The sequence below is a fragment of the Microcaecilia unicolor genome, chromosome 8 (genome assembly GCF_901765095.1).
Source record: "Microcaecilia unicolor chromosome 8, aMicUni1.1, whole genome shotgun sequence".
Taxonomy (NCBI): domain Eukaryota; kingdom Metazoa; phylum Chordata; class Amphibia; order Gymnophiona; family Siphonopidae; genus Microcaecilia; species Microcaecilia unicolor.
Genome location: NC_044038.1, coordinates 207,974,940 through 207,994,463, shown reverse-complemented (window position 1 = coordinate 207,994,463; position 19,524 = coordinate 207,974,940). Strand labels below are relative to the sequence as shown.

General features: G+C 43.8%; 1 protein-coding gene across 4 annotated transcripts in view; it reads right to left on the bottom strand.

Moving 5' to 3' along the window:
* The window catches only part of LOC115476354 (serine/threonine-protein phosphatase 4 regulatory subunit 1-like), a 92,122-nt gene that overhangs the window by 68,083 nt on the left and 4,515 nt on the right, over positions 1 to 19,524 (bottom strand). For all 4 annotated transcript variants that reach the window (XM_030212679.1, XM_030212681.1, XM_030212680.1 and 1 more), the window contains exons 3-5: positions 15,067 to 15,199; positions 3,070 to 3,176; positions 1,085 to 1,227 (exon numbers count right to left, since the gene is read on the bottom strand). In XM_030212679.1, coding sequence (XP_030068539.1) covers positions 1,085 to 1,227; positions 3,070 to 3,176; positions 15,067 to 15,199 — 383 coding nt within the window. The remainder of the gene's footprint in view (positions 1 to 1,084; positions 1,228 to 3,069; positions 3,177 to 15,066; positions 15,200 to 19,524) is intronic.

Below are 19,524 nucleotides of genomic sequence, written 5' to 3'. Positions count from 1 at the left end.
TACCGTACAATTCTGAGTGACAACCTCCTTCCCTCCGCCAGGGCCTTAAAAATGGGTCGTGGCTGGGTCTTCCAGCACGACAATGACCCAAAACATACAGCCAAGGCAACAAAGGAGTGGCTCAGGAAGAAGCACATTAGGGTCATGGAGTGGCCTAGCCAGTCACCAGACCTTAATCCCATTGAAAACTTATGGAGGGAGCTGAAGCTGCGAGTTGCCAAGCGACAGCCCAGAACTCTTAATGATTTAGAGATGATCTGCAAAGAGGAGTGAACCAAAATTCCTCCTGACATGTGTGCAACCTCATCATCAACTACAGAAGACGTCTGACCGCTGTGCTTGCCAACAAGGGTTTTGCCACCAAGTATTAGGTCTTGTTTGCCAGAGGGATTAAATACTTATTTCCCTCTGCAGAATGCAAATAAATTCATATACTTTCCACAATGTGATTTTCCGGATTTAATTTGTGATGTGCTATCTCTCACTGTTACCAATAACCTACCCTTCAATTATGGGCTGCTCATGTCTTTGTCAGTGGGCAAACTTACAAAATCAGCAAGGGATCAAATACTTATTTCCCCCACTGTACATAAGAGAAAGGTTTACTTTATAATTAAAAGGGATGATTCTAAGCCTGCAGCAGTCAGAGTATTTTAAAACACCAGCAACCACGGGTAAATATGCACCATATATTCAGCACTACTATTTGGATATCAGTCGGCACTCCCTTTCATGGACTGCCCCAGCACTGTACGGATAGTGCCAGAGCAATCAGAGGGAATATTCAGCAGTATTATCTGGTTCATACCTCTGAATATTGGCTGGAACTTATCCAGTTAGCAGCACCTACTAACCAGATAGTGCCTTTGAATATGGGCCAGGAAATGTACTCACCCCCAACAAAGCAGAACATGTATGACTGTGTTGCCAAACTGTACATTAATTCCTGAATTTATATTTTATTTAGGATGTTCACTAAATCAATGCTGAAAAACAAATCTCCAAATCTGCTATGTTCAGTCTTCCAAAAAACCTAGCAAGCACTGTTTAAATTGAAAAGCTTCTTACAATCATTGTTTCCTACCTGGTTGTTGGGGTCTGTAAGGTATCTTACAACGATGGGCAAGAGGTATTCTGAAAATGCAGAGGGAAAGTTTGGTCGAGACTCTTGCAGAAAAATGGCAATTGGAGGTACTTGCTCCATAAGTTCGGTCCTCACTGTGGGTTCTGGGAAGGAAGAAATTTGAAAATAAATTATTTTCTTCTTTTCATGGCCAATGCTTGTTGACCTTAACCCAGCTTACAGCACTGCCACTGTTAAGCATGGCCTATTCTGAAAAGCATACATTTTCAGAAAATGAAAATGCATCCTTTAATCTTTTCTTGAATAAAATGTACTACTAGTTAATACTATTGCTTGAAGACCTTCGTAACTCAACCATCTTAATTTAAGGGATAACACACAAAACAGACTGTAAATTCCATCATAAGATTCTGCTGGCATCATTAACCATGAGAACTGAACATAGTGCTTTTCAAAACTGATTAGTGCTGTGGGACTGTAGCAATCTGCATTTCAGTCTATTTTGAATCAAACATGATTACCTCTGAAGCAAGATATTAATTATCTAAATTAGTATGACCAGTTGCTTTTTTTTTTCAACAATAGCTAAAAACATTCCAACTATTACATAGTATCCCCAAACAATTCTTCCAAACCACAGCATAAACACACTGCTAATATAACCCTGGTGGACCAGCGAGGTCATTGGGGGCAGGAGAGCAGACCCCTTGCTCCTGCCCCTTGACGTAAGAGGTTGCGGCAGCCATTTTAAACCAGTGCCGCAAGGGGCAGGAGCAATAAGGCTGCGCACCTGCCCTCAACAACCCCACTGGACCACCAGGGATACAGGCAGTCACAGCGGGAGAGCCTGCGAGGGGGAGGGAAAAAAGGGAACATTGGCAGGGGAGCTTGGCTTGGGGGCTTCAGTTAAAAAAAATTTTAATAAAAAAAAAAAAAAAATTTTAAGTTATGCAGGAGCCAGCACCCGCATAGCCAAGCTGCCTTATTTAGAATAGCTCCTGAACTGTCCTAAATGAAGACACTTAGCTATGCAGGTACTGGCACCAACATAACCTGGGGCTGCTCTGCGATCTCAGGGGATATTCAGCAGCACTGTCTGGTTAAGTGCCAATGAATATCCCCGGTTAGGCGGTAGGAAGCTATTTAAGCGGGTAGGAGAGGCTCCTGTTCGCTTAAATCGCTTTGAATATTGGCCTCTTTGTGCTCGGTGCATTTTTCTTTTGGGACCATTTTGGAAAATAAAATGACCAAAAGAAAAATGCTGAAAAACCAGCCATTGGGATGTATGGGGGCCATCATTCTTAATAGACTGGCCACAGAGACATCCCAGCAGAGTAGTTGAGCAGTCTAGGGGGCACTACAGTAGACTTCACATAAAAAGTCCTAGGTACACACCTCACCATAACCCCCGTATATGTATAGTGAGCCCTCCAGGAGCAGAAAAATATTACTGTACAACACTACAATCACTCTCAAGCTTGAGGAGTCACTTATAGGCTACTCCTGGGACTTTCTTGCTGTTCTGATAGGAATGGCCATCATATATGAAGCTGTCATAGAGCCTGGTATGTACTGTCACTGTTACATCTTAGGGGGCTGTGAGGGGGTCTGTGACAGTGGGGGAGTTATGCCTTAATCCCTCCAGTGGTCATTTAGGGCACTGTTTGGTCACATAGCTGTGACTGAAACAGATATAGACACAAACGTCTTAATTTTGGCCCTAGACGTTCTCATTTTGTTCCATTATTGCAGAAAAACATTTCTCTTTGGGGGCCACCTAAGTCCCACCCAAAACACACACCCATCACTCCCCCTTGAAATCTGGATGAATTGTGCAGCAAAACTTCGAAAATCAAGGTGTCGAAAATCATAACTTGACGTTTTTGTGATAAAAACATCCTTCTGCCACCTTATGACATTTTTTGGATATTTTTTTGTTTTGAAAATGAGTTCCTAAATATCTTAAATAAGAGAACATCAGAGACCTGTATCTTCTGCCAGCCTGACAACAATTTCCATTACAGTCAGGAAATCTTCCTCATTATTGCTGAAATCCCGCAGCACATCCAGAAGACCTCGAGCAATAATCTGCCTGTGAAGTAGAAACAGAACTAAACATGTGTCCCAAAAGCAGATTTGCAAGAAGCATTTACTCCAGGACAAACTAGGGCAATTATACTAACCTGATTCAGAGACAAATTTAATCATCAGACAACAAGACAGGACATTTTTTTCCCCTACTTTCAGAAGTTACAGGAAATTAAATCCTCAGAAAGATGTGCTATTTCAAAATTGCTCAAGCCTGCTGACCTATATTTGGTCCCAATTCTGCATGCTTCTTAAAGTTGAGTCTTAGATTGCTTTTCCAAAACAACGTCATGCAACTGAAGTAATTCCTGAGACTGGTTTACAGGAAATAAATTTCACTGGTTCTCAACTACTTCAGAGGGTCCAATAGATTCTGTAATAGATTCTCTGATGTCGAGCTTTTCTAATCACCAGACCCTTTCAGTGCTTTTTAGTTAAGCAAACATACTGTCGTCATGAAGAAAACATCTATTGTCAATATAATTAAAAAATGACAGGACAGCTCAGGTTCCTGTAGTGGATAATCCACTTTTAAGTGATCAAAAAGATTCAAAAGGACAATGTCACGCTAACTTGGACTATTTTTGAAAAAGAAAAGGTGATAGCATTTTAAATGTTATAACTGGGCTGCTCAATAAAACATGTTATATCTAAAACAATCAACTGTTATAATAACCATAGGACAATAGCCTGAAGTAGACAATAACTGCCATCTCCAAACTTCTGGCTTTACGCCAACCTTCTTTGCGGCAAGTACTAAAACAAGATAACAGAAGTCACAGCCAGCCTCAGCTGTAAATGGCAACTAGATAATTATCTTATTTGGCCTGCTTGTCTGCCATGAATAGGCTGTAAGCTCCAAAGAGCAGGGACTCTCTCTTATTTATTTATTTACTAGCCGTTAAGCCCGTAACAACGGGCTAGTTTGTTTTCCTATGGCCTCCCCCCCCACTCCCACCAACCCTGCTCTCTCCCCTGCCCTCCCCCCCAGGGTCTGTTTCCCTCAGTTCCGCCCCCTCCATCCCTCCCTGCTCCCTCCTCCTCCGATTTCCACGCCCATGTCCAAGCCCTCCTCCCTATTGGGCTGTACTGCTGGTGGAGGCGGGGCTTGGACTTCTACACTCTCAGCGTTCCGACTCTACTGCGCATTTGCAGGTGAGTCGGTCACTTGCCATTTATATGTTTGATTACATTTGTACCCCGCTCTTTCCCACATACAGCAGGTCCAGTGCGGCTTACGTAGTAAAAGAAAACATCTTACATGGTAAAGAATACAGTAAAAACAAGGAAATGTAGGAACAGTATTATAAATTGTGATGATCATAACTACTTACATTATGAAAGGCATTACAAAGGACATGTGAAAAGAACGTAATGAACTAGAATAGGGAAGGTAGATAAGGATATGATAGGTGAAAGGGAAGGAGAATGGGAGGGAAATGGTAAAGGATGGAGGGAAGATGAGGGATTGAGTATAACATTGGGGTCAGAGTAAGCGATGATGTCTTAGCAGGAGTATCGTAGGTGATCTGGTGGAATTAAGCTGGTCCATTAGGGTAAACTTGCTTGAAAAAATGGGACTTTTAACATTTTCCTGAAAGGTAAATAGTTATTAATAGCTCAGATGGGTCTTGGGAGAGCATTCCAAAGTTGACTACCCAGAAAGGAGAAACTGGATGCATAGTGAGTGAGTACAGCATTGTGTATGTCTTTTAACACTATAGAAATAATAAATAGTAGTAGTACAGTAGTAGCAGCAGCAGCTAAGAAATGTCACCATAACACTACTTTCTAAATTTGTAAAGAAAGGTGAGACATATGCAAGTGCAGTCTCTGTTTCATGCATCTTATGTGTGCACTGTATTTCTGAAACTGTTTCTTACAATAAAAAAAGTGTGATCATTGAAAAAAATGGAACTGCAGTATACAAAGGAGAAATTAGGTATTACCTGATAATTTTCTTTCCATTAGTCCTTCCCACTATTCCAGAACCTGTGGGATAGTTGTGTCCATCAACCAGAAGTTGGAGATAGAGAACTAAAAACTGAGCTGAGACATATCTCTCCTCAGTATTTATGTAGACAAGCAGTAAAGAGAAACTCAGAATAAACACAACAACCTTAAACAACTCGCTAACCTAACACTAACCAGACGAGCAAACATATGTGGACCTCATCTCTGGACAACCTGTACAGAATAAGAGATATGCAGAAGGAACCATGTAAAGTGAGTCGTTATTTGACCCAATACTTCATACCGACTAAACATCTCAGCAACCTAGGGTGGGCCTCTAGAATAGTGGGAAGGACTACTTGCCCCAGGATTGGTAAATTGGAATGTTGCTACTAACTGGGTTTCTGCCAGGTACTTGTGACCTGGATTGACTACTGTTGAAAGCAAGATACTGGGCTAGATGGACAACAGTATGGCTATTCTTATATTCTTATGATTAATAGAAAGAAAATTAATCAGGTAAGACCTAATTTTTCCTTCCATTACATAGCTTCCCACTATTCCAGAACCTGTGGGATTTTCAAAAGTAATCCCTAGAGTGGGTGGAATCCTGGTGCTGCCACCCTCAGGACCGAAGCCCCAAAACTGACTTCCAAGCATACCACAACGTCCACCCTGTAGTGCTTGGCAAAGGTATGTGGTGTCAGCCACATTGTCAACTTGCAAATATCCACCGGAGACAAAGTAGTCTTTGCCTAGGATGTCGCTGTACACCTCTTAGAATCAGCCCACAAGGCCTGAGGAGCCTGCTTTCCCATAAGGAAACAAGCTGACAAAATAGTCTCCTTTAGCCATCTAGCAATTGTGGGCTTGAAAGGTGTGAGGTCAAGCTCTGTTTATCAAAAAGTGCAAAGAGTCCTTCCAAATGCAAAACTCGCTCATGACTTCCAGGTATCTAATGAGGACTCTACTATGACAGAACAATGTGTTTTAAACCTGTAAAATTGCCTTTATTAACTCTTGAAGTGCATTTCTCAAGTCTGGCCAGCAGGTGGTGCATGTTTTATGTGAAAAGTGAATGCCCTCTTTTAGTTTCACTTAGTGAAGAAGTGAATCTACAGTACTGTGAGCAGTATACTTTTAAAACTTGTTGACTGGGCTCCGATTGGCTTAGAGTTTGAAATTACCCAGCATTTGTTGCTGGCTGTTACTTCAGTCTTAGCCCGGGAGAAGAGAGAGACAAGTCTGTTTGCTGAGGCTCGGTGAATTATATGTCCTGATCTTCCCAGGTACTGTTTAGGCAGTATACAGATGTTTAGTTAGTGTTATAATTGATCCATATTTCAGTTACCTGCTATTGTTTGCTATTTTCACTATTTTGTTCCACTGTTCAATATTTTTACGAAAATAAACATAATTGTTCACCCTGTTTGTCTGGACTGATAAAGAATCCTTGTGGTTTGTGTTGTCTGCAAGTGCTTTCTGGGAACTGTGGGACCATTCGGAGTGTGGCTCCAGTAACACAGAAATCACTGGGGATAACTTGAGAGTGGGAGACTCGCCCAGAGGCAGTTGTGACCCAGTCAGTGGGAGGAGGGTGCTAGTATACAGCACAAGCAGCAGGTGCATTTCTTTGCAATGAATTTTAATTGCCAAACAGACCATTCTTCTAGCTTCTGCAGATCCTTTTTCATGTTTTCCACTCCACCCGGGGTGTCCACTTTGTTACAAATCTTGCTAACATCCGCAAAAAGGCAAACTTTACCTTCTAACCCTTCGGCAATGTCACTCACAAATATATTGAACATTATCAGCCCCAGCACCGATCCCTGAGGCACTCCACTACTCACCTTTCCCTCATCCAAGTGAATTCCATTAACCACCATCCTCTGGCGTCTGTCCAACCAGTTCACCACGTCGGGTCCTATATCCCCCTTCTGCCCCCAAGTCCATCTCCCATCTGCCTTCCCTGTCCATCTCCCACCTCCACCCTCCCCAAAGTCCATCTCCCCTCTTGCCCCTTCCATCCTGTACCGTCCATTTCTCCCTCTCCCACTTCAGCCCCCTTTGCCTTCTCCCAAGTCCATCTCTTTCTCTCCCTCCCCCTCTATCCTTGACTCCTCCATCCTCCCTTCCCCATTCCACCCCCCTCTGCCCTCCACCAAGTTCATCTCTCCCTCTTCTGCCCCACCCTCCCTATCCATCTCTCCTTCTCCCATCTCCTCTTGAAACTGAAATCTCTCCCTCCCTCCCCAACATATCTCCTCTCTCCCTTCCACCTCTCCCCTCCCCCCAAGTCTTACATTTCTCTCTCCCCCTCTTCAGTCTGTTCCATGTCCAGAGTGGAGGAGTGGCCTAGTGGTTAGTGTGGTAGACTTTGGTCCTGGGGAACTGGGTTCGATTCCCACTGCAGGCACAGGCAGCTCCTTGCGACTCTGGGCAAGTCACTTAACCCTCCATTGCCCCAGGTACAAATAAGTACCTGTATATAATATGTAAGCCGCATTGAACCTGCTATGAGTGGGAAAGCGCAGGGTACAAATGTAACAAAAAAAACACGCAGCCAAGAGAATCTGCACATTCCTATACTTTGAGCAAAGATCCTGGAAGCCACGTCAAAGGTGTCATAGGCAACCCTGACCAAGAACTTTCGACATGCTTTCTGCTGCTTGGCCAGCTGGCGCACTGACTCAGCCTGCTCTGGTGGGAGAGAGTCCCGCAAGTAGACGCTCGTGAAGAGCTGGCACGATTGGATATGAAACACAAGCATCGAGGCCTGGAACATCTTCCTCCAAAAGAGTCCAAGGTTCTAGCTTCTCAGCCTGGGGCATCAAAGCATAGTCTCTAGACCTCCTGGCTCTTTTGAGAGCAGATTCCACCACCATGGAATTGTAAGGTAACTAAGGCCTATCAAACCCAAGTGTGCTGTGGATCCGATACTGGGTTATCTTCTCGGGCATGACAGGGACAGACAGATGGGACTCCCAGTTCCTCTTGAGGACTTCTTTACCTCATGGAGAGGGACAGTCACAGCCTCCCTAGAAGGAGACGTGTAATCCAGAACCTCTAGCATCTTAGCCCTGGGCTCGTCCTTCACTTCCAAATGAAATGGAATAGCATTAGCAAGGCTCTCCAGAGAAAAGACTGTCTTTTTCAGCGGAGGGGAGGGTTCAGAGGGGATACCCATAGGATTCATCCTCTGAAAAGTACCTTGGATCCTCCTCTGACTCCCAGGAGCGCTCCTCGTTGGTGTCGGTCAGAAACTCCTCATGGGAGGGCTGAGACCGAACCTGCCTCGACCTGGAGGACCCATGTCCTCGAGAGGGGCGTCAACAAGTTGGCTCCCGTCTAGACTCCGGCGAAGCTTCCTCCACCGACATCAAAGGGGTACTGGCTTGGGTGGCAATCAACACAGGGGCCGCAAGCAGCGTGGCATCTAAGGCCAAACCGAGGGACAAGCAGGGCCGTTGCAGGCTGTATGGCGGGCGTAAGCAACCCTGATACCAATGCACACCATTGCAGAATGCCATCTAGCAGCTCAGAAAGCAAGACCCGGATACGCTCATCGAGTGCCGAGACCGGGAAAGGCTGGGACGCCGGCTCTAAGAGAGGCTGTAGAATTGATGGGGCCGAGAAGGGAGTTGGGTCCTGGCTGCCTGGGTCAGGCACATTGGCACCTCGTGGATAGAGGGGGAGCGATCCTTCCAGGACCGACACTTCTCAGGTGCCGAATCCCTCGATGGCCCGGAGCTCCCGGCACCATATGTCAAGGATGACCAATGCTGATGCTTCTTGGCCTTTGCCCGAAGCTCAACACCAAGACTCCTCAGTGCCGACGAGGATGACATTGAATCATCACGTCACCTCGGGGTCAGGTCCAATGCCAGCTGGTCCCGGGGGCCCTGTCCAGCAGCCGGCGTTGAGACAGGTGGAAATCCACTCAACGTACCACTGCTCCCAGTGTCAATGGGTCTCGAAGATGCTATGATGGAAAAACAGGGTGCTTTTGATCTTTATTAAGATTAAGCACGTTTGATTTCTCAGCACATATATTTAAAAAAAAATTTAGTTATGAAAATGTTAAAAAGAATTGATATTTATTTCCCACCGTATGGCAGGTTCAATGTGGCTTTCATACTGCTAAAAAAGGCGGTTATAAAATAGTTTATGGTATTATAAGAGTTTCTAGAAGTAGTTATATTATAACTGGCTAGTGCTAACAGAGATATAACGGTCGCCTGCTGGTTCTTTGGTGCCCTGTCGCCCCATCCTCCTCTATCACTTTTCAGAGAACAAGCCACTCCTGTCATGAGTTTCCGCTATCTCGGGATCATCTGGGACTCCTCTCTCTCCTTTAAGTCCCAAATCTCACACTTATCTAAGGTCTATTTTCTTCTGTTCCATCAACTGCGAGTCATAAGCCATCTTTTCGATCACAATTTCCATGCGCTTATCCCTTCATTGTTCAGATCCCACCTTGATTAATGTAACATCATCTATGCAGGTTTATCCAAGTCTTCCTTGAAAAAACTACAAACCTTGCAGACTGCCATCAGATTGCTCTGCCACGTCTGTTACACAGAGCACACAACCCTGCTGTTAAAACGCCACCACTGGTTGCCCATTGAACACCGTTAAGATAAAAATCCCTTTCTATAGGTCTCCCCGTCTATCTTGCCTGTCTCACCATCTTCTACTCATCTTTATGGTCCTCCACTCACTTAATGATCACCGTCTCATCCTCCCTAGCCCCAAGTTTGCTCACTATGAATAACCAGCGCAGAGCCTTTTTCTTACTCATCACACATTTGGAACAATCTTCCGCTTTCTTTGCGTAGTGAATCTTCCCTCCTGACTCATCAGGCTGTCTTATAGTCAGTCTGATGGATTTGCATCAGCTGAAGGCCTCCTTCTACTCTTCTCCCCATCCTCACTTGCACTTACTCTTTACTTTCTCTGTATGACTGCTCACCTTTGCTAATCGACATCGGTATTCTTTTCCTTTTTCTGAATTTCTGTAGTCTGTACACCGCTCTGCTCTGCCAGCTAGAGCGGTCTAGCAAGTCTAAATAAACTATAATAGTACATAATGTTCACTAGATCATAAATGCATAGGATATATAGAATCCAAGTAGGCTTCCAATATGGCATTATGGCACCCGATAAGCTCTTGCCACAAATGAGCGGCACACAGTTGCTTGAAGGCCCAAATAGGCCACTTCAAAGGCTTGTTTCAGCGAGCCTTCTAGCCTTCTATCCTGTAGGTCTTTTAGGGCAATACCCCTACCACCGGCAAGGTGGTCTTCTTAGTCACCACGGTAACCAGGGAGTCCACTCTGGGAAGCTGCAGTTGATATTTTTCCTCCAGAACTAATGGGTAGAGATCAGCCATGGCTCTTCCGACTCTCGGAACCCGCGTCCAGTGAGACACATTCTGTTGTAATCAAGTCCTGAATGTCTGGATGCATCAGGAAGGCCTTAGAAGGACCTCCAAGCCCTCTCATGATTGATGAAGATGGAACCCCTGATGCCAAAGCAGAAGGCTCCTCAATGGAAAGCACCGCCAGTACCTCAGAAATAAGAGAGTATTCAGCTCCTCTTTATGAAACCTCAGTAATTTTGGATTATCTCCCTCCTCAAACAGTTCCTTCAACGATGGCTCCTCTGAATAGACTGAGGCCACATCAGATAAGGAGGGAGAAGAAGAGAGCCTCATCTGCTCACTCCTGGAGGCCTAAAATGAGATCTCTTAGGAGCCAGAGGGGCATCGAGCAAGAAAATGAAGAACCTTGCAGCAACTCTAACTGTCCCTGCTTCAGTAAGTAGGCCTAGTGTAAAAGCAATATAAACTCCAGAGAAAACAAAGATCCTAATTCAGCAGAATGCTCTGTCAAGCCCTGAGGCTTTAAAGTGGTGGCTGTGCTCCACCTGTGATCAGACCAAGGCTGCTCCTCACTGCCAGTCGGCCCTGACAAAATAGCACCCGTTCCCACACTCTCCTGCCTCAAACTGTGCACCAGCCCTACCAGAGAGCCCAAAGACCTGGCATATTCGGTTGCTGTGCCAAATCTGTAGATGTGTTGCAGTCGACCATTTCCTCTGCGTCCCACGGGATTCCTGGCTTGCACACAACTGCAACACCCCGACACCAGGAACATTGCTTAATTGCCTCAGAAGGAGTTGCCATTCACCCTGTACCAAGTAGAACTTGCAGCCCTCCAAGCGATTCTGAGATATTTAGTCAGATTTACCACTGCTGGTTGTTTCCCCCCCCCTCCCCCTCCCGAAGCTCACAGTTTCCACAAGAGAAAAAAAAGTTTGCTAGACAGCATGGGACACAGTATCAGTCCTGAGTGAGCCTTTTTTTTTTTAAGGTTGTAGTGCTGGAAAAGGAGAGCGCCACAGGAAATAGAGAGATGAAGGGAGGGAAGAAGAAAATCTGAGGGGCACCAGAGTCTGAAGTTCTCCAGATATGACTCTTCAGTCTCAAGACACATGCAAAGCTCAACTAAGGACCAGTTGACCAACTGGTCCAGGAGCAAATCACTCAGAAGCAGAGGCTGAAAAGTGCGTCCATCCACCTGCAGGAGAGCTGGACTGGATGCCAAGAAAGATATGTCTCAGCTCAACCTATCCGCCGCTTTTGACACTGTCAATCACAACCTACTTCTTGACACACTGTCCTCTTTTGGGTTCCAGGGCTCTGTCCTCTCCTGGTTCTCCTCTTATCTCTCCCATCGTACCTTCAGAGTACACTCTCATGGTTCGTCCTCCACCCCTATCCCGCTCTCTGTCCTTGGACCCCTTCTTTTTTCAATCTACACCTCTTCCCTTGGCTCCCTGATCTCATCTCATGGTTTCCACTATCATCTTTATGCTGACGACACCCAGCTTTATCTCTCCACACCAGACATCACTGTAGAAACCCAGGCCAAAGTATCGGCCTGCTTATCCGACATTGCTGCCTGGATGTCCAACCGCCACCTGAAACTGAACATGGCCAAGACCGAACTTATTGTCTTCCCACCCAAGCCCACTTCTCCTCTCCCTTCACTCTCTCTCTCAGTTGATAACACCCTCATCGTCCCCATCTCATCTGCTCGCAACCTCGGTGTAATCTTCGACTCCTCCCTCTCCTTCTCTGCACATATCCAGCAGATAGCCAAGACCTGCCACTTCTTCCTCTATAACATTAGCAAAATTCGCCCTTTCCTCTCTGAGCACACCATCCAAACTCTCATCCACTCTCGCCTTGACTACTGCAACCTACTCCTTGCCAGCCTCCCACTTAGCCATCTATCCCCCCTTCAGTCCATTCAGAACTCTGCTGCACGTCTTATCTTCTGCTTTGACCGATATACTCATATCACCCCTCTCCTTGAGTCACTTCACTGGCTTCCGATCAGATACCGCATACAGTTCAAGCTTCTCCTACTAACCTACAAATGCACTCGATCTGCAGCCCCCCCTTACCTCTCCACCCTCATCACCCCTTACGTCCCTACCTGTAACCTGCGCTCTCAAGACAAATCCCTCCTTTCTGTACCCTTCTCCACTACCGCCAACTCCAGGCTCCGCCCTTTCTGCCTCGCCTCACCCCATGCTTGGAACAAACTCCCTGAGCCCATACGCCAGGCCCCCTCCCTACCCATCTTCAAATCATTGCTCAAAGCCCACCTTTTCAATGTCGCCTTTGGCACGTAACCACTACACCTCTACTCAGGAAATCTAGACTACCCCAACTTGACATTTCGTCCTTTAGATTGTAAGCTCCTTTGAGCAGGGACCGTCCTTCTTTGTTAATTTGTACAGCGCTGTGTAACCCTAGTAGTGCTCTAGAAATGTTAAGTAGTAGTAGCTGAAAACTATCCCTATCCAAATAAATTCTCTCCCTGCTTCCTGGACTGCCCCAACACTATCCAGATAGTGTCAAGGCGATCTGTAAAGATATTCAGCAACAATATGGTTATATCCAGATTGTGTTGCAGATTCCCCAACTCAGCAGCATTTATTTAGGTAGCAGATACTGTTATCAAGATAAATGCTTTTAAATATCAGCACCTTTACTTTATATATATCTATACCAAACAAACCAAAAATGGGATTCATAACCAATACAATTCTATAATTCTTATCTATATCTATCTAGTTATAGATATATTTCCCAAGGATTACTTTTCATAAAATATTAAGTGAATGTGCTCAGAAAACCCATATGACCAATAAGTGAAAAAGTCTCATATCAAGGTCACTGTTATCTATCATTACACTTCCTCATTACTTAAGAGCAGTTCATAACAAAGATTCACAAGTGTTCACAGATCACACTTCAAGGCACTGTATCTATTTGACTGCCGAGGAAAAACCAATATGCCCCTGGACTTAATGTTTGAGATAAGTGTTCTTTTTAGTGATACAAGTACTCTTTGAAGACATCTTTCGTGGATTATATCCTAATAATTGTGAACTGTGATCACTTATGGATCTCCGTTATGGACTGGTCTTAAGTAATGAGGAATTGCGATGATCGATAACAGTAACCTATATATATATATATATATTGTGATAAGGAAGAGGCTGTCCTACCCTGGTTGGGCCCCTAGAGGGCGCGGACCCCCTAAAATGTCCAGGGAGAAGGGCTGGGTGAGTTGCTGAAGGGAGCCAGAAAGGGGAGGGATAGCTGGAGGTTGCTAGGACCGGGGCGAGTCCTGGAGGATAGCTGGAGGTCGCTAGGACCGGGGCGAGTCCTGGAGGATAGCTGGAGGTCGTTAGGACCGGGGAGAGTCCTGGGGGATAGAAACAGGTGCAGCAGGTTATGGGCTGGGGCCTGTTTGGCTATTAACTACTTATACTCCTCCTGAGTTGTGAAGGGAGGAAGGAGAGCTGGCAGCTGAAGAAGGGGCTGGTAAATGAAGCAGAGGAACCCCCATGAGAAGTACTGGCTGAGCCCTATGGCCTGGTGGTGAAAAGACTGTGTCTAGAACAGTGAAGAGGTACTGTGTGTCCCAGATGAAAAGACTGTGTGTCCAGGGACTGAGTTAGTACTGAGCCCAAATGCCTGTGTGAGAGGGCTCAGGGGGAAGAAATCCATGGATATTAAACTGTGCAAGAAGAAATGTTTAAAAGGGAAGATTGCACTGAGTAGAAAGAAATGAAATGTTTAAGCTGGAAAAACTGTTTAAGCTTGGGAAAGTGTTTTAAGCTAAAAGAAGAAATGGTTAAGCTGGAAGAACGGTTTAAGCTTGTGAAAGTGTTTTAAGCTAAAAGAAGTGTGCCCCAGAGGCTGGAATAAAGATGTGTTTGAAAATAGCCTGATTGGTGAGACCTGACTATGTTTGCCTTTTGAGAACCAGCTCACCCTGAGTGAAAGAGGGACCTGGGATCCTGAGGTGGGAGCTTCATCATCACAATAGCCTCATCATTATCACAATACACACACACACACACACAGGATGGATACAAAATGCCAAGATCAAAATGAGGTATACAATGAAGCTACAATGTAATAAATTTAAAACGAATTGGAGAAAACGTTTCTTCACTCAACGTGTAATTAAACTCTGGAATTCGTTGCCCGAGAATGTGGTAAAGGCAGTTAGCTTAGCGGAGTTTTAAAAAGGTTTGGACGGCCTCCTAAAGGAAAAGTCCATAGACCATTATTAAATGGACTTGGGGAAAATCCACTATTTCTGGGATAAGCAATATAAAATGTTTTGTACTTTTATTTGGATCTTGCCAGGTATTTGTGACCGGGATTGGTCACTGTTGGAAACAGGATGCTGGGTTTGATGGACCTTTGGTCTTTCCCAGTATGGCAATACTTATGTACTATGTAGTATAACCTTAACACTTCATAACAACACTTCACCCATATACAATACATTGGAGCTGGTTCCAGGTGTTAAAAGCTCAATATTAATTAGAGATTCTCATGCACTTACCTATTGAATATATTATCACTAAATGCATATTTTTCTAGTCGAGCAAGCGGGGTCAGATTATCTTGTCCTGGAATATCCAGGAACGCAGTTATCCTCATGGTTTCACAATCTGGCTCATAGTCTTCAAATCCAACTTGAAAAAGGAACAACAAAAGGTTAACAGGACTACTCATGGTTTCACAATCTGGCTCACAGTCTTCAAATCCAACTTGAAAAAGCAACAACAAAAGGTTAACAGGACTACAAGACAACTGCATTGACCTCCAAGCTGTGAAACTCCAAAGCTGCATAAATGACCAATATACAGGGATATCTGATCTGCATCACTTTTTTTTTTCTTTTGCTGCTGGGAGGGTAGTCACCTCTGGCCTGAGAAGATTCACTCCTTTCCAAAATTATTTTGTACATCTCTAAAATTTCACAGAATAAATGGTTATGTACCTCAATCTACCACCTTGCTGTTTGTTAGGTTTTATACAATACACAGAAGCACAATGCCTGATTACTGTACAGTCATTCAAAAGGCAGTCTCGTCTTCTTATTCTCCATTATAATATCAAACACATTAAGGGTCCCCTTTTACTTCTACCCATTAAATTACGGGCCTCTTATCAAGCCGTGCAAGCGGTTCCGCTTGGCAAAGTCAACAGAGCCCATTCAAAGCGAATGGGCTTTGTCGGCATTACTGCACTGGGAGACGCTAGCACCGTTTGATAAAAGAGGCCCTATATTGGTAACCTCCATTATTTAAAAATATAGCACTCTGGAGATAAGCCAACCAAATTTTGTGTAGACGACCTTCATATTTCCATATGGAATTGCCATTCAGCAGAAGATGCCTCCCCTGTGAAAGGCTCTTAGAAAGACCAGTAGGTCTTGGACAGCAACCATGGATAGTAAGCAGTTCCCGAGTCAGGTTAATCTGAGAATTCATAGACTTATTTTTTAATTTGTTCCTTAAAATAACACACAACATTATATTTGCAGGGGGAGTACTTCAACATAAATAACTAGTGCCATCACTTTTATAATTCCATACAGTTAAACAGCATGGGAGAAATTCTATAACGGCATGCAGTAGAAGCCTATTCCTTCTATAACAGGACATGCAGTAGAAGAAGCCTAGTCCATAAAGGAACATTATTTATTTATTTAGATTTTGCTCACACTTTTTCAGTAGTAGCTAAAGGTGAGTTACATTCAGGTACACTGGATATTTCTCTGTCCCAGGAGGGCTCACAATCTAAGTTTGTACCTGAGGCAATGGAAGGTTAAGTGACTTGCCCAAGATCACAAGGAGCAGCAGTGGGATTTGAACTGGCCACCTCTGGATTGCAAGACCGGTGCTCTAACCACTAGGCCTCTTCTCCACTAGGTATTAATGCAGCTTACATTTCGGCACGAGTACTTACACCAGCCATACAGCTGATGTTAAATGCAAGCACCTAAGTGTGGCAGGTAGGCATGTAATTTACACATCTAAGTGGAAACCCCATCAATGTCCTGCCATTACTCTGCCCCTGTGCATGACACCCTTGCAAATACACATATGTAAGTTAAGCAGGTATTTGCAGAGTAGCAGATATCATGCTAGAATATATGCATATAAGTACACATCCACGTATATGCTAATAATTTAAACATTTACATAATTTTATAACTGGGCACCTCCATTTAGGCACCCCAAGGCCACATGGTAGGTGTCTATTCTGCAACGGAACAGTCAATCTTTGAGCTCTCTTTTTGCTAACTGAGATTGACTGTTATAACGTTTTATTGTTAGTGCTATAGGATGTAGACATTAAATTGATTTTCTCTCTTCAGAATTGTGCTCTGCAAGCCCCTGAAGCAGTAAACGAAACACTGGCCACCGGACAATTGCGGCAGCGTTTGACATATGGGCTATATTTAAAGCTAAGTAATTTTGGTTTTTTTTGAAAGGAGCTATTATATAATGACTAGTAAAAGAGGCCCGTTTCTGAGCAAATGAAATGGGCGCTAGCAAGGTTTTCGTCGGCAACACCCCCCCCCCCCCACCAACCCCTTCGTTGTTGTGGCATTGCTCCGCCCTCAATGTCATGACGTTTGACGCAAGGGCGGGGCCCGTAGCGATTTCCCACCCCCCGCCAACCCCTTCGTTGTTCTGCCCTTGCTCCGCTCTCGAGGGCGGGGCCCGTAGCGATTTCCCACCCACCCCGCCTCCTTGCCTCCCTCCCTGCCAACCCCTTCGTTGTTCTGCCATTGCTCCGCCCTCGAGGGCGGGGCCCGGAGCGAAGCCACCACGAACCTTCTTGAGGGAAGTCAGGGCTTGGCTTCACTGACGTCACTGTCTTCAGAATGTTGAGAGTGAGTTTTATATATATATATATATATATAGATTGCTAATAAAATAAAGAATCACTGGAGGTTTTTTATGCTAATGACTGAAGTGGAATTATCCAAAAGACCATAGCACACCATGCAGGTCTGGGTTCACTGAGATTTTTTCCCTCCATGTGATTGTTTAAATGCTAAGTTTCTCTTACATGATTTGTATCGTGCCGACATTCAGTTTCATATCTGTGTTATATTAATATTCTTTCATGCTGTCTATAATGGAATCATTTGTACTGTGCTGACTTTATCTTATTACTGTTATATGATCATTTTATATAGTGTTAAATGTTTGTATTTCTGATACTATGAGGCTCATTTTCAAAACAGACACACAAAATACCATAGGTTTCTATGGTATTTTGTGTGTCTACATGCTTTGAAAATGAGTCCCTTTCTCATGTTAGTCCTACTACTACTAGGATTCAATTTGCAATCTCCATATCCTGTGAACATGTTTAGTTAGTGGTGTAAGCTAGTTAGGCAGTACTTAAGAACAAATTGATAATTTTCCAGCACTACCTAGTAAGTATCAGTATAAAATCATAAGTACTGCTAAAATTATTTTGCTCCTTTTCACTGGTCAAAAATCAATGAAATTTCTATTAAAAATATATACAGAAAATTTGGCCCCTTGATTGCTTCCATGCCCTTCTATTGTACTTATGGAAAGACACCAATCACAATCCTTCATGTGTACAACTATTTGATTTTCATAAGAGGATTCTGCAAAACCATGATTACTGTACATTTTCTCTTGACAGTTAAAACAAAAGAAAACAAACTAGCCTTAGAGCAGATTGTGTTAATACATGTTAACAAGCCCCATTAATCTCTACAAGTTATTAAATTGACATTCTTTTAAATAATTTAAGGACCTATTGAATGTCAGTCTGACCACGATGTTGAAGATTTTAGATACTTATTCAGTACATTCCTGTGACTTACAGAAAACTCACAAAAAAGGTCGCGAGTCACTATCTACTTATTTCTATAGCGCTACAAGGCATACGCAGCGCTCCTGTTTAGAAGTTAAAGACGTTATTTGGAGACATGTTCAATGGTCTGACCATTATTTGGCTGACTTTATTCTCTCCTTGGCTTTGACTGTTCACAGTTCTGGTCAAAGTATTACACAATTTAGGTGCAACATAGACCCTTCTCAATTTTGGGAGCATGTTCTTTCTAAGCTAGATCTTTCTACTATAACTGAAGTTACCATAATTTTGTCCCCAATAATTATGAAATTAAAACCATCTAGACATCAGCTTCCTTGGTATAATAAAGACCTTGCTGAGCTAAAGAGATCTCTTTGTTGGAGGATGTGGTAACAGCCGTTACCGTATCTGGGTTTAAAAAAAGTTTGGACAAGTTCCTGGAGAAAAAGTCCATAGTTCGCTATTGAGACACACTGCTTGCCCTGGGATTTGTAGCATGGAATGTTGCCACAATTTGGGTTTCTGCCAGGTACTTGTGACCTGGCTTGGCCACTGCTGGTAACACGATACTGGGCTAGATGGACCACTGGTCTGGCCTAGTATGACTACTCTTATGTTCTTATCCTGTCACAGACTAGAACATCTTTGGAGAAGAAAGAAAGATCAGACTGCTAAACTGAACTGTTTTTCAGCAATATAAAATAGCACTACAAACTGCTAAGCGTGCTTATTACTCTGCTCAGATTAAAGACTGTGCTGTAGATCAAAGAAAGTTGTTTCAGCCATTTTGTAAACTGACATCTCCGTATTTGAATAAGGACACTCCATGGCTCATTTTCGAAAAAGAAAAAAAACATCTAAAAAGTGGCATAAAGTAGCATTTGGCATTGCAAAACAAAAACATATCAGTGTTGTAGAGCACAATTTTCTCTTTCAGATGATACTGTTCACAAGCTGATTCAGGCAGACTCTTTTTTAATAATTGGCTTTGAACTTCGGTACATTTTACCATTTGCGCTGACAGTGCCAACTTTGAAGAGATCCTGCAGGGCGGGCGGTTATACATGCTGGTTAGTTGCAAATCTGGCAGTATGTCCAGCACAAGCATAATGCTTGCTCAAAATTTCAAGTCCGTATCTTTGTTTGC